The sequence below is a fragment of the Cololabis saira genome, chromosome 17 (genome assembly GCF_033807715.1).
Source record: "Cololabis saira isolate AMF1-May2022 chromosome 17, fColSai1.1, whole genome shotgun sequence".
Lineage (NCBI taxonomy): Eukaryota > Metazoa > Chordata > Actinopteri > Beloniformes > Belonidae > Cololabis > Cololabis saira.
The window spans coordinates 36,756,470-36,779,581 of record NC_084603.1 but is presented as its reverse complement, the minus strand read 5'-3'; the positions used below and the strand labels follow the sequence as shown (position 1 = coordinate 36,779,581).

Sequence of the window (23,112 nt, the reverse complement as noted above, 5' to 3'; positions counted from 1 at the left end):
TACCTGCAAGCGCGGCATTGGGCCCGTACTGCATTCCCAGAATTCCCAGCTCTACCTAATCCTTCAAATTTTGAGATGTTCCTGAGACCTCTAACCTCATTGAGGGGGGCAATCTCGGTAATTTATTCAAATATTTATGACCTTCATCTGGACTCCTCAACTACGCTTAAAACAGCCTGGGAAGCAGATTTAGGTGCGAAAATCCTCGATGAGGAGTGGGTGGAAGTTTTGAGAAGAGTAGATAAGTCTTCAATTTGTGCTAGACATAGTTTTATGCAATGCCGGATCATACATCGGGCTCACTATACCAAAGCGCGGCTCGCAAAAATGTTTGACACAGTGTCTCCTCTGTGTGACCGATGTCACCAGGCCACCGCAAGCTACATACACATGTTTTGGAGCTGCCCCTCGTTGAAAAGATTTTGGTCTGATATTTTTTTTACATTATCCAAAGTAATGGGTAAAGATGTCGCCCCTAATGCTCTAACCGCCCTGTTTGGTGTGTGGCCTTCGCAATCTGTTCTTTCTCCTGCTAACAAAGACTTGACTGCATTTACAACCCTGCTGGCCAGGAGGCTGATCCTGCTGAGATGGAAATCAACAGCCCCACCCACCCATACGAGCTGGATTAAAGAGGTGCTTTACTTTCTTAAACTGGAGAAGATCAGACTGACCCTCTCTAATAGATCTGATTCATTTGATGTGACTTGGAACTCCTTTGTGTCTTATGTGAACAGCACGGAATGTAAGATCTCTTTAGACTGAAAGGGGACTGTCAACATTTTATTTTGCATGATGCACATACGGTTATTTATGTATTCTATTTTTGCTAAGTAACTCTTCATATTTTGTTTTTCTTGTGCTTGAATAGGGTAGGTGCCAGGGGGGGTGGGGGGAGGGATGGAGAGGTTGAGTCTTGTTTTACGGCTCTGTTATTTTTTACAATTGTTGATCTTGTGAACCATTGTATTTTTTTTATGTGAAAACCATAATAAACAGATTGTTAAAAAAAAAAAAAAAAAAAGAGCTCCGCTAAATCAGCTGTGCCAGTCCGAATTCCTCGCTGTCAGAGTCACGTTCCGTGCCGTGCGGTGCCTCGGAAATGCACGCTTTTGCAAAAGCTCGCAAAATAATCCCAGCAGACACGTTAGCCCACGCATCAACAATCAATCTGCAAACTGTGGCATAAAAAAAAAACAAAATACGCCGTACCCTACGCCGTAGGCTCTGCGTCGATTTAACGCAGACCCAAACTCCGGAGACAGAAATCTCTAAATTTCGGAGCAAATTTCTTAACAGGCGTAGCTACAACTGTTAGATTTCATCTATTAAACCAACATCTTCCTAAATGATTTATTTCAGCCGGCGTGATTCTCAACAGAGCAGCGTCCCAGAGAGAGTTTCTCTCCCGGGGCTGACGCAGCAGCTTGACCCGGCGGACACGTCTCTTCTCGGGCTGTGAGCTGAGGTTGCTCCCCGGGGGCGGCGGCTCTTCTCATCTCCGAAAACATCGGGTCAAATTTCTTAACAGGCGTTATTTGGATAAACTGAGCCCCGGTTGCGGATCTTAAGGTTACCTTTATACCTGAAAAAATATTAAAACTTAATAAAGTGCCATATTAACAGCACTACAGCTGAAATTAAAACAGCTTTTGGCTCTCTGCTTCCTGATCAGGTTAGGGATGAAAACGAGGGGGAGTAGGAGAAATGGGACAGGCACCTGGGCCAAGTGCCCTAGATCTCAAGTGCCCTAAAATCTCCCCCTTCTTTTTTAGGGGTTAGGGAAGAAAAGAAGTGCGAGTGGAGAAAAGAAGGGCGAGTGAAGGAGAATTGGGATTGGCCCTTAGAATGCACTTTTTCCTTTCGTTGTTAAGCGGAGGTCAACCGGAAGTGGCTCTTTGTTGAAATGGTTACCATGGTTACCTCGGGTACAGCGCCACCTAGCGTCACGGAGTCAGCCATGCTCTGGTTACAGTGGCTTATTCAATCTGATTCTGTCTGATCTCAGAACAGCATGTGTGATCAGACAAGTTGATCCAATCTTCTGCATGTCATTATCTGATCAGATCTCCAACCACCTTGAATCGCTGCATGTGCACGTACTGAATGACACACAGGAAGTGAAGGGAGACTGTTTAGCCAATCAGAATGCAGAATACAACGCACAATGCAAATCGGCGTTATAGCGAGGGATTACTGTATTTGAATACCATTCATTTAACAACCCATTCTTTGTAGTAGGTATACATAACATACACTAGTAGCACATACTACAACTCCTACACAACAGACACAAAAGAAGACACATACACACACGTGTGGGTGTTATTTCCATCCATTAAGGTTCAATGTCTTAAAGGCAAGAGTTATATAGTCAAGAAATAAATAAATAAAAAACAGCACTTACCACTTTGTCCTCCTGCAACCCAGTAAGCCATATGGAGGAAAAAAGACAGATAAAATTTTTAACAAACATGATATCACAAAGCATTGCAATGCTCTAACATTCTTTCCAGGAACAAACACTGATGCACGGACATTTCTGTTTTACTGAAGTAGTTCAAGTTCAGCATTTGCTGGCCAGTGGAGTCCTTCAAAAGTCTGCTCAACCCCCAAAAGATCCGTCAGACCAAACAGCTGAGTTGTAAAATAATGTATGTCCAAATATGCAATGATGTTTACCATTAAAACAACACAAATTCGGTTTGTATGTTAAAATACCAATTTCAGTTTAATTTTGAGGAATATTTGTTAGGTCTCGTGAGCATCTCTCCCTGCTACTGGAAAATCCAAACAAAGCAACTTTGCACTACCATTCCAGCTGTCTTAAAGCCCAGATATACTTGCAGTTCAGAACGCCTACGCATCATGGCCGACACGCATGTCCTGCGTTCATTTGACACGTCAACGGGCACTTTCTCAAAAAGACACTGAACGCGTATGCGACCTGCAGTTCTCGCTCTGGCCGCGAGTGGCGCTCGAAATGTCAATGAAGGCAACACATGCTGCATGTATCTATATTAGTTATAACTGGATCCTCGGCTGTAAATGTAGCATGCAAATGTCTTTCCACGTTGCTCTTTTTGTTATTGGATAACTTCTCGCTACAGAGCAAACATTCAGGCAATGAATGCAAATTATTCGGTCCAAGAAACATTGAATCCTCTTTTCTCCTCAGTTATTTTTCTCTTTTTCCCTTTGGAAACAATCCCTTTGGCCGGTTTGTTTACAACAGCCTCCTGCCTGGCGCCGCCCTGCTGGTAGAAACATGTGTCGCAGGCTATGACGCAAATCTTCGTTAACAGAAATGTTGACATTTTATATTTATTCTACACATTTTTACAGCATTGGAAAACATTAAGAATGTTTGTGTCATGTTTTTCCTCCTACAGAAACTATATTAAAACAAAAAATATATTTCCCTCCCTCATCTATTTCCATTTTCAAACATTTTTGAAAAAGCTCCAGGGAGACACCAGGGCGGCGCTAAAGAGCCGCATGCGGCTCTAGAGCCGCGGGTTGCCGACCCCCGATTTAAGGGAACCAAGTGTAGCGATAACGTTTTAAGACTGTATAACTTCCCCTCAGTCCTTTCATTATAGCTATTAGAGCATCCCTGATGTCTGTTTGACACAAGCTAGTCATGCTTTTTTCAACTGAAAGTATCTACTGAGGACAAATTAAGTCCAAACTTGTGTTACAGTAGAGGAGGGTTGTTGTTCTGTTGCTCTTTAATTGTCTGCTTGTCGTTGTGCTCATTTGCCAAATGAAACTTTCAAAGACCTTCTCCTCACACTGAATGGAGCTGTGGCCCTCCCTAGCGCGCCGCCCTGCACGCCACAGCTGAACACTCCCCGCCACTGACTAATTAGGATGTACTTTTAAGTACGGGCATGTTTGTGCGTGCGTGAGGGCATTAAATGTCACGCCGGCGAACGTAGGGAAGGGGAAGAGGGTTAGAGACGGGACGACACCCATTTAAGAAGACTCACTTCCCAGCTGCAGATGACACACACGCACACCCCACTGGGTGTGTTTATAGGGCAGCTCCGGACCCCCGGGACGCAGAGACACCCCCTCCGTCCACAGCTCAGTCTAATGCCCAATTAACCTTTACCAGCCCTTGCCGGGGCCACACACACGCAGCCGTAGCTCATGTGCACATGAGTGCAGGCACGCATAAACATCTGAACACACATATCCAGAGCGCACTGTACAGACAGAGGAGCCCGCACGTCAGCCACGGCTCATCACGTCCACCTGAGCTCCCACACCTGAGGCCCGAGCCGACGTACAGCTGCACTTTCAGTCTGCCGGGTGGAGGTTTGGCTGCTGTGATGGGGAAGATATAACCACATAACCAGTCCTATATGGGACAAACGCATCTTTACATCTTCGTCTGTAGTTTCCGTGATGGTTACACACACTCGTCTCACACATGCTCAGTATCGTATTTTCCGGACTATACAGTAAGTTGCTCCGGAGTACAAGTCGCACCATCCATAAAATGCATAATAAGGAGGGAATAAAACTTATATAAGTCGCACTGGAGTATAAGTACGGACGAGTATTAGGGCCATGCATTTTTTTTTTATTGTGCAATTCGAGAAAAAAGTCGAAATGTCGAAAAAAAAAAGTCGAAATGTCGGAATTAATGTTGAAATACAATTTCGAGAAAAAAGTTGAAATGTCGAGATTAAGGTTGAAATACAATTTCGAGAAAAAAGTTAAAATGTCGAGATTAAGGTTGAAATACAATTTCAAGAATAAAGTTGAAATTTCATGAATAAAGTAGAAATTTCGAGAATAAAGTTGAAATACAATTTTGTGAATAAAGTGGAAATGTCTCCTCTGGCCCATCAAATCCAGTTAGGAGACTGACAGCTCTAAAGCAGCAGCAGCCGTAAATAACTAACTAACTTACATCCTTGGAGTGGAACGCTAAGGGTACATTTCTGAAGTTATGCAACTGTTATTATTATCGACATTTCAACTTTTTTCTCGACATTTCGACTTTTTTCTCGAAGTGCATAATGAAAAAAAAATCTTCCTCCTCTAAAATATTATTTTTATTTTTCTCCTACCTGGCCCTAATGCTCTTCCGTAATGATAAACCGGTAATAATGTGTTAATAATTTCACACTTAAGGTGCTCCACAATTTAAGTCGCACTATGAAAAAAAACGCAATTTATAGTCTGTAAAATACGGTACATGTGAACGGCGTTGTACTCGCTCTGGCGAGAGCTCAAAAGAGGTAGAAGTGGAGTGGATGTTAGTGTGGCGTTTCCTCGATGGACACAACTGAGAGGAGACGGGAGGCCGAGGAGAGATCGAGTGATCGAGTAGTGGCCGTGTTTCAGTTGGACCAGTAAATATCCTTTCACCTTTCATAAACCTCCCAAACCACATGCATTACAAAACATATTCTCTTTAAAATATGAGCGACGAAGCTCACAGCTCAGGAGTGGAGACAACGCCCAGCACTAAGCAGTAAAAGACCCCACTCATAATAAACGTACAGTATGTGTAGCCTATCTGGATATAATCTGTTAGTTTAACGTCAGTGAGAAGGAAAGTGGCTGAATATTTTGTTTATATACTTTTGAAATGAGCCTTGTTTTCTTGATTCCAGACATCTTCTACTCCAGCATTAATACAAACCGAGCTAACGTACCGCTCACTCATCAACACAGCTTCATGTGGCTTCTCCATTTAACCAGTCCGTCAGTTCTCTATGCAGTTGTTTCACCAGTAACATCAGGGGTTTGAGTTTAGACTGAAGTTGTGCACTTTGTCTAATGATTTACTGAACAGACAAATGTTTAGGACTTTGACGCATTCTCTCAACCCTTGTGCTGTCTTCAAGGGTCAAGGAAGGAGGAAGAGAAGAAGGGAGGAAAGAAGGAAGGAAGGAAGGAAGGAAGAATGAAAAGAAGGAAAGAAAGAAGGAAGGAAGGGAGAAAAGAAGGAAGGGAGAATGGGAGAAAAGGAAGGAAGGAAGGAAGGAAGGAAGGAAGGAAGGAAGGAAGGAAGGAAGGAAGGAAGGAAGGAAGGAAGGAAGGAAGGAAGGAAGAAAAGAGGAAGGGAAGAAGGAAGGAGAGAGCACGAGGAAAGAAGGAAGGAAGGAAGGAAGGAAGGAAGGAAGGAAGGGAGGAAGGAAGGAAGGAAGGAAGGAAGGAAGGAAGGAAGGAAGGAAGGAAGGAAGGAAGGAAGGAAGGAAGGAAGGAAGGAAGGAAGGAAGGAAGGAAGGAAGGAAGGAAGGGAAGAAGGAAGGAGAGAGCAGGTGGAAAGAAGGAAGGAAGGGAAAAAGAAGGAAGGAAGGAAGGAAGGAAGGAAGGAAGGAAGGAAGGAAGGAAGGAAGGAAGGAAGGAAGGAAGGAAGGAAGGAAGGAAGGAAGGAAGGAAGGAAGGAAGGAAGAAAAGAGGAAGGGAAGAAGGAAGGAGAGAGCAGGAGGAAGGAAGGAAGGAAGGAAGGAAGGAAGGAAGGAAGGAAGGAAGGAAGGAAGGAAGGAAGGAAGGAAGGAAGGAACAGGAGAATTAGGTCATTTTGACCCAAAGACAGTACAAGGGTTAAGCATATGCATGGTTTTGACTTAATTATTGCTGATTTAGTTCACATTTTGCCTCTACAGACATAAAATAGTGCATCTTTCATACAAATACCCTTCTCAGAATTAGGTAAACACATAAGTGAAGGACATATTACTCCACAGCCCCAGGATTGTTCAGGTGATATGTTTTTACTATGGAAAAACAGAAACTTCAATCATGCTTCTTCATTGTGGTTTATGAGATAAAGCTGGCGAGCGGCCGCTTACCGTGTTGGATCGCAGAGACACTCGGCCACCGCAGCGAGCGCAGAACTTTGTCTGGCAGTACGAACACAAGTTCCCGCAGCCATCTGCAAACTTGGTTTTACGGCAGATGCCACAGGTGGGAGCGTCGTCCCGATGGACGGCTGAGCCCGCCGCCGCCGTCGCCTGCCGGATCACCGTCTCCCTGTAGCTGGACAGCTGCTGCTGGATTCCTCTGGAAAACATCAAACCGGACAGATGCATGAGCATGCTTTTTAAGGTAGATTATGCTCCAAGTACGACTGCGTCTTTGTCTTTGTACGTTTTGATCGTATAGAAACGTAATTCTCGTCAGTTGTGAGAAATAAGACCTGGAAACAGGCATCGTGGTGTAGAATTGTCAAATTGATTTAATTCACCGTACGAATTGTTACAGATTACTTTTTCAATACTTTGACCCTGTCTTTGTACGTTTTGACCGTATAGAAACGTAATTCTTGCCATTGTAAGAATGAGATGTACCTGCTGTACTCTACTGCCCTTACTTTTTAACAAGTTGTGCTTTTTATTATTTTACCTCTTTTCTTATCATTTTATTTCATTTTATTTGTTATTTACTGTTTAATTGTGTCTTGCTGCTTTTAATGTTGATGTAAAGCACTTTGAATTACATTGTTTTGAATCGTGCTATACAGGACTGTCTCACAAAATTAGAATATTGTGATAAAGTTCTTTATTTTCTGTAATGCAATTAAAAAAAAACAAACAAAAACAAAAATGTCATACATTCTGGATTCATTACAAATCAACTGAAATATTGCAAGCCTTTTATTATTTTAATATTGCTAATTATGGTTTACAGTTTAAGATTAACATTCCCAGAATATTCTAATTTTTTGAGATAGGATATTTGAGTTTTCTTAAGCTGTGAAGAATGTATGACATTTTTGCAATTACAGAAAATAAAGGACTTTATCACAATATTCTAATTTTCTGAGACAGTCCTGTACAAATAAACTTGCCTTGCCTTGCGTGAACACATGATCTAATGCTTAAATAACGCATTAGACCAGGGAGAAAAGTTCTGATGCTTGGAAAAACTAGGTTGCTGAGTTTTTGCCTTCGTGAGATGTGGGTGTATATTTTAAGTGTTTTAGCTTAGCAGCTTAAATCCGTTACTTTCTGTGTGCTCTGGTGAGGCCCGTGCCTGGCCTCCCTTCCCACTGCTCCCACTCACTCTGCTTCAACCAATCAGACACCTTACTGCCAATCACATGCCAAGGCAACAGAGACTGCGTTTCCATGCCCTTTTAAAACCCAAATATTGGCAATAACCCGAATTTGCACGGCCATGTAAACACCAATAACCCCTTTGAAGAACCAGAATTTGCTCATATTCAGCTTTTTAAAAACCCGAATATGAGCCCTGGGTTACTCCTTTTGAAACCTGAATATTGGGTCATGTAAACACCTAACGGAATATCCCCATCAAACGGAACAGGAATTTGTTTTCTGCACATGCTCTGTTCACAAGGAATCCTGGTCTTTTGAGTCCAGGAAGTTCTTCTAAACACGGAGAAACGCAAGACCAGGAGGAGACTAATCACTTCATAAATGTAATGAAGGATATGAACATTTCTGCATTTGTAGACGGTAGAAAGTACCGGGATAGAAGATTTACAAGAAGGTGAGAGAAAAGTTGCGTGAAACAGCATTTGTTTTGAATTTGGATACAGGAAGAAGAAGCAGAAATGATGGGAATTTCGTCATCACGTTCTCCGTGCGTCGCTGGTTTGATCCAGATATCCCAAATGATTAATTACCATGTAAACGGAATATTCCCAATGTTTCATTAACCGGAATATTAGCAATAACCCGAATTTTGACTGCATGTAAACATAAACATCAGAGACCACTGGAGGGGGGGGATGTTTCCGTGTCTGGAGGGTGCAGGGCTGACCCCACATGGGGATAGATGCATGGCTGGGTTGATCTGCGCTTGGAGTTTAGAGGACCCGATTTCCTCCTGGAATTAAGGGTATCTGCATGCAAATTATACTTGCATGAGCAGAAAGTCCTTTTGGAAAAAAAACAAAACATGGAAGCTCCTACTACGCCCCCTCTTTCAAAACTTTCATTTACTGTTTAATCATTTGTTTACCTCTTAAAATGACAGCTGGATGTCCTGAAAACTGAGGTATATAAGAGCTGAAGTCCCTGACATGGGCCTTTTTATTAACTGTATGCAACAGTACTAATACGTACTGATAAAAACAAATTTTTCTACATAGTCTTCATATGTGGCAACACAGCAACTAGTTCTGTTATTAGCGCTTTTCCACTAGTACCTACTTAGCTCGGCTCGCCTCCACTTGGTTTTGCTCTTTCCACCAGGGGTCTAACGTGCAGAGTAGATACTTTTTCTGTATTTATTCTGCCGAGGTTCTAGGCTGCTGAGTCGGCTGTATCTGACATCATCACACTACAGACCACCGATTGGTCGGGGGGTTGGAGTCAGACGTCTGAATCAGGAGGAGGAAATCAGAGAAAGAGACTCTGACGGATTCTTGTTCATTTTATTCAACAGGCAACGGCAGCAAAAGTCTGTTTCATGATCCAACTCTGAGGTGCAGATGTTCATAAACCTGGTGCTGAGGAGAGAATTAAAAAGGGATCTAGACGGAGATAAGGAACGACCAGATCTACCAGGAGCTCTGTCTCTTCATAGCTGCTCACGGCTCCAGCTGACTTTTCAGCAGCACTGAGACAAACTAAAGCTTCTCTCTCTCATTTTTTAACTTGATATCAAACACAAGCCACAGACCCAGCAGCACATCTATCATCTCCTCCAGGTTCTACATCTTTAGTGTTGTTGTCTTCTCAGAGATCTCTTAGATCAAACAATCAAATACGTCACAGCAGCTTCACTCCAACCTCCTACTTCTGATCCAGGTGCTGAATTGTTATGGAAAAGAAACCAGGCCGAGTTGAGCTGAGTCGAGCCGAGTAGGTACTAGTGGAAAAGTACCATTAGTCTTCTTCCTTGGTTAGCAAACATGAATGCCACCACCCTACAACACACCTTCTTTAACTTTGTATTTTATTTTCTTCTGTGAGTTAAGCATATTTTTTTCCAGATTGGAATGCAATTGGTGGCATCTGAAAATAACAACACATTTTAATGCCAGGGGTGAACACATGCATGAAGCGTTGGGCGCACCAAAGGGTTGAAGAGTAAGGGAACATATTCTTTAGTCCTACTACAGCATTATAAGTTGTTTTTACAACAGTTTAGGATTACTCATCTTGGGTCACGCTCTCATGTTCCTCTCCCATCATTACTTTCTTGAGTCTCATGATCACCATGTCCACTCCAGCTCTGCGTGTTTATTTCATCGTTGACATAACGCCATATGTGATACACAGGAGCAGTGTAAATAATACAGTATCACATTGATAAACTGGATAAAGACGATTCAATGTTGGCCAGTATCACAAAGTCCGTTATGGTGCGGTTTTGATTTGATATGATCCAAACATTTTTACAAAAATGGATAAAAAAAAGGCCAGTTAATGACATTAATTGAAGAGGATTGTATTCTGATAGGTATTTTAAATTTTGCATCAATGGTGTTGCATGGGTGATCATTAACCCTTGTGCTGTCTTTGGGTCAAAATGACCCAATTCTTCTATCCTTCTTTCCTCCTGCCATGCTCTCTCCTTCCTCCTTCCTTCCCTCTTTTCCTCCTTTTTTACCCTCCTTTACTCCTTTTTCTTCCTACCTCCCTTCCGTCATTCGTTCCTTTATTACCTTCTTTGCTTTTCTTTCCTTCTTTCCTCATTTTCTCCATTCCTTCCTTCTTCCCTCCATTCTTTCCTTCCTTTCTCCCTTCCTTCCATCTTTTCTCCCTTCTTTCCTCCCTTCAATCTTTTCTCCCTTCCTTACTCCCTTTCCTACTTCCTTCCTTCTTTCCTTCTTTTCTCCTTTCTCCATTCCTTCCATCTTTCCTCCCTTCCATCTTTTCTCCCTTCATTACTCCCTTTCCTACTTCCTTCCTTCTTTCCTTCTTTTCTCCTTTCCTACTTCCTTCCTTCTTTCCTTCTTTTCTCCTTTCTTCCTTACTTCCTTCTTTCCTTCCTTCCATCTTTTCTCCTTTCCTTCATTCCTTATTTTCTCCCTTCACCCTCCCTTGACCCAAAGACAGCACAAGGGTTAAATCAATGTGTGGATGCAGATCATTTTGTTGTCAAAGGTATTTTAACATGAAATAAAGTATTTTGTGATGCTTTAATTCCTTTGACCAAAAAAATGGCATTTAGTCTGTACTTTTTGATGTACTGTAATTATAGCAGTAGTAGAGGTGAGAATCAGCACCAGCTCAGCTCCACCACACAACTCGTTGCAGCTCCTCCACTGACCGATAGAGGCCGGCTGCGAAAGCCAGTCAATCTCCACTGACTCGCATGTCAAAATGTCCAACTTTAGAGCAGAAATAAATATATTTACAGCCTGCTTAAAAAAAACCGCCTTGGTCTCACTTGGCTGATTTCATACCCATGACTCTGTGGGGAATGGATGTTTTTGTACCATATCAGGAGAGTTTCTGGGGACTGTTCTGGAGCATCTGGAGCTGAATTCAAAGAATAAATACTTGATAAACAGAAGAAGATCATGGACAACACTGATTATCCTCATCACAACACAGGGATTCAGCAATGTCTTCGTTCAGAGGTTCTTCAGATCCTCTGCAGCACAATCCGCTACAGGAGATCCTTCTACACTAATAAACCTCTACATGCTGTAAATATATGTAAATATATTTATAATCTATAAATATACATACAATAAACATATCATGCTACCAAGCTTACCAAAGCAATCAGCAGTTTGCACACTGCAAAAACTCAAAATCTTACCAGGAATATTTGTCTTATTTCTAGTTAAAATGTCTCATTTTTAGGCAAAAAAATATCATTACACTTAAAACAAGAGTCATCCCCAGAAAAAAAACTTGTTATTTGACAATTTTCACCTGTTTCAATTAAATTTTCACTTGAAATAAGTAGAAAAAAATCTGCCAGTGGGACAAGATTTATCTTCTCATTACAAGCAAAAAAATCTTGTTCCATTGGTAGATTTTTCTACTTATTTTAAGTGAAAATCTACTTGAAACAGGTGAAAATTGTCAAATAAACATGAAGAAACGCAAGGAGGACCAGGAGGAGACTAATCACTTCATAAATGTAATGAAGGATATGAACATTTCTGCATTTGTAGACGGTAGAAAGTACCGGGATAGAAGATTTACAAGAAGGTGAGAGAAAAGTTGCGCGAAGCAGCATTTGTTTTGAATTTGGATACAGGAAGAAGAAGTGGAAATGACGGGAATTGTGTCATGATGTTCTCCGCGCGTCGCTGGTTTGATCCAGATATCCCGAATGATTAATTACCATGGAAACGGAATATTCCGAATGTTTCAGTAATATTAATATTAGCAATAACCCGAATTTTGACTGCATGTAAACATAGTCAATGATAGTTCCGGTGATGTCCCACCTTCCTGAGTTGTACAGAATGAGTTTCAAAACATACCGCTATAAAGAGAAAAGCTTTGGTTTGGAAATAAATCTCCAAAAACTTTGACTTCAAATGTGCATTTAAAAAACAGAAGCATCATTTTTAGGTTTTTTCTACTTTCACAGTAAATTATTCTTTTGAAAGGATCATCTGCTGTCAAACTTGTGTGGACTCTTCTGTGGAGTCAGGTATTTCCATAAGTTGATGACGAGTGATGAAAAGACGGCAGCTTGTCTCCTAACACCGGGTCAAGCAGCTTCTGTGTGATAAGAAGTATTTTGTCTTTTCTCAGTAAAATGAATGTAAAATTGGTGTCTGCTTTGTTTATTTATAGTTTTATTCTTTTTTGTGACTACATGCCATGTTTGAACCAGGTGGTGTGTGTATAAGTGTACCAAAGTAAAATGTCTGTGTGCAACGATGGGACAAATACTTTAGAAAAACTCATTGAGATAAATAAAAAATGATCTGCTTCTCTAATGAAAATAAACTACAAAAGGCAGCTTTGTAACAGGTATTGATGAAATGGATTGTTCATCATTAAATGGATGTATTGATAAGGACTGATGGATCATTACGCTCTTAGTGATTCAACTGAGAAGTGGCTCAAGTGATGGACAGCCCTTTATTTCAGAAGTGGTCTGTTTTTAAACATTATAGTTCTTCTACTAACCCACTACACACAACTCTTTAAAGGTGGACAGATTCACAGATGTCCTGCCCCGTTGGCATGTAGAGCTGGACGAGCCCCTTGTGACTTCACTCATCGGTGGTCTGGAGACTGGTTTTGAAGCCTCTCTTTCCTCGTACTGCGCAGGACTATGATACATCTGCAGAACAAACCGTGCTGGAACACCGACCACATAGCAATCACAGGTAGTCCTTTTATTTTAGTAGAGCTTAGCCTATGATGCAAATTAATTGTATTAGTCATTCTGATCAAATCTGTCCAAGTTTGCTCCTGAGTAGTCAGTAAGTCAGTAAGTCAGTACACTGCAAAACTCAAAATCTTAACAAGAATATGTGTCTTTTTTCTAGTTAAAATGTCTCATTTGTAGTCAAAAAAAAATCTCATTACACTTAAAACAAGACTCATCACCTGTTTCAAGTAGATTTTCACTTAAAATAAGTAGAAAAATCTGCCAGTGGAACAAGTTTTTTCTTGTAATGAGAAGATAAATCAGGTGAAAATTGTCAAATAACAAGTTATTTTTCTGGTAATGACTCTTTTTGACTTAAAAATTAGACATTTTAACTAGAAATAAGACAAATATTCCTGGTAAGATTTTGAGTTTTTGCAGTGTAAGTAAGTAAGTAAGTAAGTAAGTAAGTAAGTAAGTAAGTAAGTAAGTAAGTAAGTAAGTAAGTAAGTAAGTAAGTAAGTAAGTAAGTAAGTAAGTAAGTAAGTAAGTAAGTAAGTAAGTAAGTAAGTAAAGTTTATTTCTATAGCACCTTTCACAGACAAGGGGATGTCACAAGGTGCTTCACAAAGAATAAAAACAATACAATAATTGTAAAAATATAATAAAACAAGAACATACAGAGATACAAGTACAGAAAAACAACATGATGGTCATAAAACACTGTCACTACTGATGTTAAAAGCTTGGAGAAACAGGTGGGTTTGACGTTTGCTCTAGCGTGTTCCAGAGTAGCCTCTGAAACAACATCAAAACCAGTTCTGCCAGAGCCCAAACGTCCTTTAAGTCAGAAAATCTGTGTATTACATTGTGCAACATCCTATTTTGTGGTCGAATGGGAGTTGTTTGATGATCTGTGACCTTTATCATCCTCATCCTAAGGTTAGCATCAAACCCTCCTCTAATTTGTTTCTTCACTCATTGCACGCTAACAGCCCTTCGTCCGGGATGCTCGACATCTTTCTGCCTTGCTCATACCAGCTGGAACTGTTATGATTAAAGCTCCAATTGTGGCAGGAACCTTCAGGTTACTGCCACGGTTGTTCAAAACTCTAGATATAAATATAGAAGGACCCAACTTTTCCAGATGAACCAATCTGACATTCTGTCAATACGATATATCATGTGTTGTGATATCGTCTGAAACTATTGCAATATCAACTGAAGACCAAATCGCCCAGTCCTGCTTGTAGTTTCTGATAACTTAGGGTGCTTTCACATCTGTCCCGTTTGGAGCAGTTGTTCCGAAACAGGGAGCGTTTTCCCCTAAAGATCAGTTCGTTTGGTACATGTGAACACAGCAATCACGCTCGGATGTGGGACAAAACAAGCGAGCCCAGATCTCCTAGGAGAGGTGGTTTCGGCTCACTTCCATTCCAGACCTGGAGCGGTTCGTTTGCAGTGAGAACATAATCCACACAGAAAACCGATTAACCACAGAAACACACAGAAACAAACTAGCAACACTCGCTTACGATGCTCCATAGTTGTTGTTTTTCCCGGGGTAGGAAGAGTAAACTCATTCCGCGTTCATTTCTGACCAATGAGAGAACAGTTGGTTCATGGCATTTGTTAACAGCTTTGAACCGCTACAGACGGTTGCCTTGTGAACACAAACGCCACTAACGAAAAAACGAAACAACTATCGATTTAGCCCCTGAATCGGAACAAAACAAACGAGCCACAGGTCTGAAAGCACCCTTAGTCTAAAACAAAGATGCAGACCAACTAATAATTACTGTCTTTCCCATGATTAGACTAATGATTTTCTTTATCACATACAGAACTCTCTCAGAAAATAAGAATATTGTGATAAAGTTCTTTATTTTCTGTAATGCAATTAAAAAAACAAAAATGTCATACATTCTGGATTCATTACAAATAACTGAAATATTGCAAGCCTTTTATTATTTTAATATTGCTGATTATGGCTTACAGTTTAAGATTAAGATTCCCAGAATATTCTAATTTTTTGAGATAGGATATTTGAGTTTTCTTAAACTGTAAGCCATGATCAGCAATATTAAAATAATAAAAGGCTTGCAATATTTCAGTTGATTTGTAATGAATCCAGAATGTATGACATTTTTGCATTACAGAAAATAAAGGACTTTATCACAATATTCTAATTTTCTGAGACAGTCCTGTAGATATAATAATAGATCCATGTTGCACAGCTCTGTTAAAGAAATGTGGTATAAAAACACGACTTCATGAACAGTAAGTCTTGGGCTCTGGTTAGTTTCAGCCTAGCATGGACTGAATAACAGCAAACCACAGAATGAAAGGGTATCGACATACAACCACAACAAGAAAAGACCACCCGTCTTAAATATAAATGATAAAGTGAGAAAAGGGAAAGTGAAACCAGCGGACAGTTCCTGATCTAAGTTCAGTCAATATCCTGTTCCCAGAACCGCTTTAGTGTTTCGGTGCAAACAACTTTGTGCATGTGCTATTGTTTCAGACTGCTTAGCCAACACAAGAAACTCCTTAAATCGATATGAGAAAGAGCGGAGAAGAGTATTGGTTTTATCTGGCATTACAGTATGCTGATTAATTGGATTTCACACTGTGGAGATTGAGGAGAAAGCAAGAAGAGTGGAAACAGACCAAAGAAGAAAAAGAAGCTGATGGTCTGAGGATGAAAAGTTCAGGAGGAAGTGACACGTGTGCTTACAGAGGGCTGCACATAAACAAACCAAGAGAAAAAGGAAATGACTGTGATATAAAAGGTGACTGAATGATTGGAAAAGATAGATGGAGCGTACCATCAGAAGGAGGAGATGTTAGATCAGAGCAGAGTAAACGAGGACAAGAATATGTGAAGATGAATGGAAAGTAGGAAAGACAGAAGAAGGAAAAGAGGAGAAGATACTCCAGACTGGAGGAGAATGGGGAGGAAAGCCAGCAGGAAATAGATGGGAGGATAGAGGAAATGAGAGACGGGACAGATACTTGGGGAAAGCATTACAAGCAATATGACGAAATGATCCTTCAGCTTATAACATTTTGGGCCAAATTCAAATTTGATATACAGCCATGCAAGAGTTAGCGCTCCCTCTTTTAATGCGTTTTAATGTTTAGTTTTGTGTGTATGCAAGAACATTAGAAAACCATCTGATCATAGCAGGTCTGTGTATTAGGCAATTACAACCTCAGATAAAAAGCAGCAGCGTACAGTCATTTATTTAACACAAATGAAGCTAAAAAAATGATAATAATAATGATAATGTGGCCAACACTAAAAGCGCTTTTCCACTAGTTCCTACTCGGCTCTACTCATCTCAACTCGGTCTTTTCCATAACAATCAGCACCTGGAGCAGAAGTAGGAGGTTGGAGCGAAGCTGCTGTGACGTATTTGATTGTGTATCTAAACTAAAAGGACTAAAGAATATGTTCCCTTACTCTTCAACCCTTTGGTGCGCCCAACCCTTCATGCATGTGTTCACACCTGGCATTAAAATGTGTTGTTATTTTCAGATGCCACCAATTGCAGCATCTGGGAAAAAAATTGGCTTAACTCACAGAAGAAAGTAAAATACAAAGGTAAAGAAGGTGGGTTGTAGCCAGCCCCCGAGTCTCGCACTCAGCAGGCACGCCGATTTTTCCCAGTGGCCAGCCGCGGTACTGCAACAAAAAATCCCATGGGGCCCAAAAAGCTTTTTTCCCATAGACCGCAATAGTAAAAGAGAAGCCTCTAAAACTGTTCACAGGAACCTCCAGCTGTAATCACCGGCAATTACTAATCTTTGTATTCTATATTTTTAAGTCATGGACTTTATATCCGTCAAAAATGTTTTATAACGGCCAGAAAAGTCAAAGAAAAGTCTTTTTCTGGGCGTGACGTCACGGCCGTGTCGGTGCCATTGATGTTGCCCCGGGGCATGATGGGAGGCCCCAGAGCATCATGGGAGGTGACTCAACTGCGCATGCTCTATGGGCCCGTGTACACGGAAGTAAACCAGGAAGTCCGAGATTTTTTCGGCACATGCGCTGGCTGAGCAGAATGCATTGAAATGAATGGGCGGCCATTTTGGGCACTGTATCCAGTTAATATTATAGATCCATGGTTGTAGCGTGGTGGTATTCATGTTTGCTAACCAAGGAAGAAGACTAATGGTACTTTTCCACTAGTTCCTACTCGGCTCAACTCAGCTCGGCCTGGTTTCTTTTCCATAACAATTCAGCATCTGGAGCAGAAGTAGGAGGTCGGAGTGAAGCTGCTGTGACGTATTTGATTGTGTATCTAAACGAAGAAGACAATAACACTAAAGATGTAGAACCTGGAGGAGATGATAGATGTGCTGCTGGATCTGTGGCTTGTGTTTGATATCAAGTTAAAAAATGAGAGTAAGAGAAGCTTCTAGCGGCAACACTTTTTAATTTGTTTTAGTTTGTCTCTGCGCTGCTGAAAAGTCAGCTGGAGTCGTGAGCAGCTATGAAGAGACAGAGCTCCTGGTGGATCTGGTCGTTCCTTATCGCCCGTCTAGATCCCTTTTTAATTCTCTCCTCAGCCGCCAGGTTTATGAACATCTGCACCTCAGAGTTGGATCACCAAACTTTTGTGCTGCCATTGCCCGTTGAATAAAATGAACAAGAATCCGTCAGAGTCTCTTTCTCTGATTTCCACCTCCTGACTCAGACGTCTGACTCCAACCCCCCGACCAATCGGTGGCCTGTAGTGTGATGATGTCAGATACAGCCGACTCAGCAGCTTAGAACCTCAGCAGAATAGATACAGAAAAAGTATCTACTCGGCACATTAGACCCCTAGTGGAAAAGCGCAAAACCAAGGCGAGTTGAGTCGAGTCGGGCTGAGTAAGTACTAGTGGAAAAGTTCCCCTAACTTCAATGACTTGTAGTTCAGCACATTCAGCACCAATAACTTAAGTTGACTCTCCGTCTCTCGCTTGGTTTCATCTTTTACGACATTGCTTCAGTTCATTCAGATTTTGGGGCATCAACATCAGCTTTAAGTCCAGTAGAGCATTTCCTTCAGGTTGAGAACTCCCTTTAGAATAATCATGTTGGACTCAATGACTGCAACCCCCCGTGTCTGACAAGCATGTATGAGGTGTTTCAGCTGCTCTTGCTGGCACTGGACATTGAGGTCAAACAACTCCTCATTGGACCCATCTGTACACAGGAAGTCTTATGGCTTGTTAAGAGGCAGTTCCGTTGTTCTTTTTAGAGAGAATTTCCTTTTCATGATAATGCTTCCAGATAAGCCAGACTTGTTCTGAAAGTGCCATCATGAACTTGGACATGTCATGTTGAAATTCAGTGGGGTTTCAAATGTTCATTGCGTGGCATCTGAGATTTGGTTCTTTGGATTAAGTTCTTCAAATTGTGCTGTTGTAGGATTTTAACATACAACATGTCATAGCAAGCCTAAAGGATCCGAGAAGTAGTCCTTAACCCTTACTGTCTTTGGGTCAAAATGACCTAATTCTCCTGTCCTTCTTTCCTCCTGCTCTCTCCTTCCTTCCTCCTTCCTTCCTTCCTTCCTTCTTTCCTCCCTCCTTCCTCTTTTCTCCTTCCTTCCTCCCTCCTTCCTCTTTTCTCCCTTCCTTCCTTCCTTCCTTCCTTCCTCCCTCCTTCCTCTTTTCTCCCTTCCTTCCTTCCTTCCTTCCTTCCTTCCTTCCTTCCTTCCTCCTTCCTCTTTTCTCCCTTCCTTCGTTCCTTCCTTCTTTCCTCCTGCTCTCTCCTTCCTTCTTCCCTTCCTCTTTTCTTCCCTTCGTTCCTTCCTTCCTTCCTCCATCCTCTTTTCTTCCTTCCTTCCTTCCTTCCTTCCTTCCTTCCTTCCTTCCTTCCTTCCTTCCTTCCTTCCTTCCTTCCTTCCTTCCTCTTCCTTCCTTCCTTCCTTCCTCTTTTCTTCCTCCCTTCCTCCTTCCTTCCTTCCTCTTCCTTCCTTCCTTCCTCTTTTCTTCCTCCCTTCCTCCTTCCTTTTTTCCTTCCTTCCTTCCTTTCTTCCATCCTTCCTCTTTTCTCCCTTCCTTCCTTCCTTCCTTCCTTCCTTCCCCTCCCTTCCTTCCTTCCTTACTTCCTTCCCCTCCCTTCCTTCCTTCCTTCCTTCCTTCCTTCCTTCCTTCCTTCCTTCCTTCCCCCCTTCCTTCCTTCCTTCCTTCCTTCCTTCCTCTTCCTTCCTTCCTTCCTTCCTCTTTTCTTCCTCCTTCCTTTCTTGCTTCCTTCCTTCCTTCCTTCCTTCCTTCCTTCCTTCCTCTTCCTTCCTTCCTTCCTCTTTTCTTCCTCCCTTCCTCCTTCCTTTTTTCCTTCCTTCCTTCCTTTCTTCCATCCTTCCTCTTTTCTCCCTTCCTTCCTTCCTTCCCCTCCCTTCTTTCCTTCCTTACTTCCTTCCCCTCCCTCCCTCCCTCCCTCCCTTCCTTCCTTCCTTCCTTCCTTCCTTCCTTCCTTCCTTCCTTCCTTCCTTCCTTCCTTCCTTCCTTCCTTCCTTCCTTCCTTCCTTTCTCTTGTCTCCCTTCCTTCCTTCCTTTTCCTTTTCCTTTCCTTTTCTTTCTCTTTGCTATCTTTTTTTTATTTTGTATTTCCCTGAGTATGCAGGGCCTGAGCTTTGGGTAAATTTGCTAGTTTGTCCACTCTTGTCAACTGTCTTTAATGTTTTCCCACTCGTGAATAATCCACTGTAGAAAGTTATACTCCAAAGTGTTTGGAGATGGTTTTCTAAGCCTCTTCAGGCTGATGTGCAACAACAGCTGTTTCTCTACTACCTTTGCTTATGTTTTTCCCTTTTGACATTGGGTTAACAATAGGAATGGGCGATATTCTACCGCTCACGATAAACCGTCAAAAAAATTCCCCACGGTAAGAATTTGTCATCTCACGGTAAAAACGATAAATTCCCATTAATGATGTTTTTGTGTAACAAACATGGCAAATCTGAGAGCGAGGAGCTTGAGTCATTCCAGTTTTGCAGTAACAGGTGTAACTCATTTAATTGGTTTTCATCAATTCAATGTAATTGGTGTAGTTTAGTAGTATTTGGTATCTTTTAGAGCAGTGTTTTGGCTCCAAAGACTGAATGTGGTGATAAATTTATAGTTAAAAAGATGGAGTTGAATTGGTATTTTTTTTATTGTCATTTTTATCGTTATCTAAATATATAAAATATATAAAGTCTGCCTTTATAGAAGTCTGCACACCTGCTGCTGATTGATTCATGAAAGGTTGATGATGATGCACCTGGTTCCACCGGGTTCCTCATCCTCTTAAGCCTCTGTTTACACGTAGCAAAAACGGTGGTGTTTTCATGCGTTTTGGCTTTTCGTTTACACGAAAACGAAGCTCAAAGTCACCAAAAACCATCATTTCTGAAAACTCCGGCTAAAGTGGAGATTTTCACGTTTGCTTGTAAACGGAGGGAAACGGACATTTAGGCTTCAGAACGTCACATTATGAGACAGAAACGTCACCAGCGTCATGTGTACGACCTGTGTTTACAATTAATTGGGCCACCGTCAATATTTTCTTGTATTTGACCTGTTTTATATTCTAAAGTCACACTTAAAAGTAACTCCACTTCTCTGTCACTCCAAACCAAAGACTCTCGTTCATCTTGGAAGTAAGTGGAAGTTACTGTGTCATTTGTTGATGTTTTTTTCCAGGATTCTGATTGGCTAGCATGACTTTATCTTCTTGTTACACTGCCCCCTGTACCTTAACAGCGTATTTATGCAGGTTCCTGTAAATTATGGTATTTTTCAAAACGTATAGGAGGAAATATCAATTTTTGTAAATATCCGGCTATGTGTAAACGTGGCCTAAATCCTGCAAAAGCCTGCATTTCCAATATTATTTTGTTTTATTTGGCTTCATTTTTGTTATACAGGTGATGGCAAATAGAAAAAGGTTATCTTGTAGGATTTTTAATATGCTTCCGTTACAAAAAAGTATAAAAACAGGGAGGACTTTAATAACTAGTCAAATAATTTTGTATTTCTGTACAATATAAGTTAGTAAGTAAGAATAAACTGATTTATATGATTCATTCCAATAACTATGTTGCATGAAAAGGGAAAAAAAATCAGCGGACGGAGCAGTGAAAAAGAGGAGGGATGGGAAAAGCAGAACACGAGAAGAGTGGAGAAAGGAGAAGGAATGTGTAGCTGTGGAAAAAATAAAAGAAGAATTTATTAAAAAAAAGAGTAAAAGGAAGACAAAGAGACTAGAGGAGCGTTGATAAAAACAAGGTGACAAGGAAATTAGAAAAAAAGGGAAAGTAACCAGAGAAATGAATACACCGAGAAAAAAAATGAAGAAAGGGGAAGAGAAGAAATGAGATTGGGAGATGTAACAGTAGAGGCTATGATGAACTAAGCTACGGAGAGGAAATGAAGAAAAAAGACAATAATGTAAGCTTTTAAATGAGATGGTGGAGGAGACAAAATAGAAGAGAGAAAAATTCAAGAGGGTGATGGAAGGATACAAAAGGAGAAGAGGAGTGTGAAGAGCAAAATATGAAAGAGGAGGATCCGTCAAAGGGAGAGATGAAGACATGAAGAAGTGAAACACTGCAGAAAAGAGGAGAAAAAACACAGAAGAGGAAAAAAGAAAAGATCAAATGAAGGGACAAAGGGGGATAGGGAAGAGTATCAGGGCCAAGCAGGAGAAAAATGAAAATAATATTTTAGAGGAGGAAGATTTTTTTCATTATGCACTTCGAAAAAAAAGAAAATGTTGAGAATAATGTTGAAATACAATTTCGAGAAAAAGGTCGAAATGTTGGGAAAAAAGTAAAAATTGCATGAATAAAGTTGAAATGTTGACAAAAAAGGCGAAATTCCGACTTTATTCTTGAAATTGTATTTCAACATTAATCTCAACATTTCGACTTTTTTCCCGACATTTCGACTTTTTTCTTGAAGTGCACAATAAGAAAAAAATCTTCCCCTCTCCAGTATTTTTTCTCCTGCATGGCCCTAATACTCTTCTAGGGGGAGAAGGAGAAAAGAGGAGAGGTTTGTAAATGGTGGAGGAGGTGGTATGGAGTATCAGAAGGGAGGACCAGTAAAAGAAGAAACGAGAGATAAATGCAGGGAAAGAAAAGGATAAAAGAGAGGAAATAGGAGGGAGAGATGAAGGAGTAAAAGAGGAAGTAAAGAGAGATGAGGTCGCAGTAGCCTAGCTTTGATTCAGTCTCAGGGACCTGGAATGGTTGCTGTTTGTGTCTCTGCCTGTTCTCTTGTGTGCTCGTTGTGCGTTTCCATGTGTTTTTCGCGTTTTAGACTAGCAGCGGATGTCATTCCTCAACCCCCACCCCGACCCTCCCTCCCCTTCACATTGAAAAAAAATATATATAAAAAAAATTTAATAAATATATATATATGGCATTCAAGGTCACCGTACAAAAATCTAAATATAAAAACACAATTTAAACAGAAAACAGCACAGTTTGTAGCAGAACAAAAAAGCCACTTGAATATGAATTGTGACATTTCAAAAAGATCCAACATATGTAGGAATAATTGGTTAGACAAACTGCACATTGGCAGATATAACTATTACAGGCTTTTTTACAAGTGCATTTAGTGCCCTACTAAAAAGAAAAGGTATACATCTACATTTAGAGATAGATGGTAAATGGTAGACGGTAAAAAAAAAAAAGTGGGAATGAGGCTGAACTGACAAAACAATGTTGTTTTATGGCTCTGGGAACAAAATGGGAACAAATAAAGAATTAGAAGATTTAGTTTAGTTCCCTTTATATATTATATATTAAAAATGCAGTAGAAGAGAAGAGTCTTCTACTAGAAGAGTAGAAGAGAGCGCGTGGCACAGCCAGCGTACGCCACACTACC

General features: G+C 40.9%; 1 protein-coding gene across 2 annotated transcripts in view; it reads right to left on the bottom strand.

Annotated features, from left to right (window-relative positions):
* LOC133463933 (regulating synaptic membrane exocytosis protein 1-like) overlaps positions 1-23,112 on the bottom strand; it is a 169,118-nt gene that overhangs the window by 97,253 nt on the left and 48,753 nt on the right. For both annotated transcript variants that reach the window (XM_061745731.1, XM_061745732.1), the window contains exons 3-4: positions 6,819-7,029; positions 2,408-2,419 (exon numbers count right to left, since the gene is read on the bottom strand). In XM_061745731.1, coding sequence (XP_061601715.1) covers positions 2,408-2,419; positions 6,819-7,029 — 223 coding nt within the window. The remainder of the gene's footprint in view (positions 1-2,407; positions 2,420-6,818; positions 7,030-23,112) is intronic.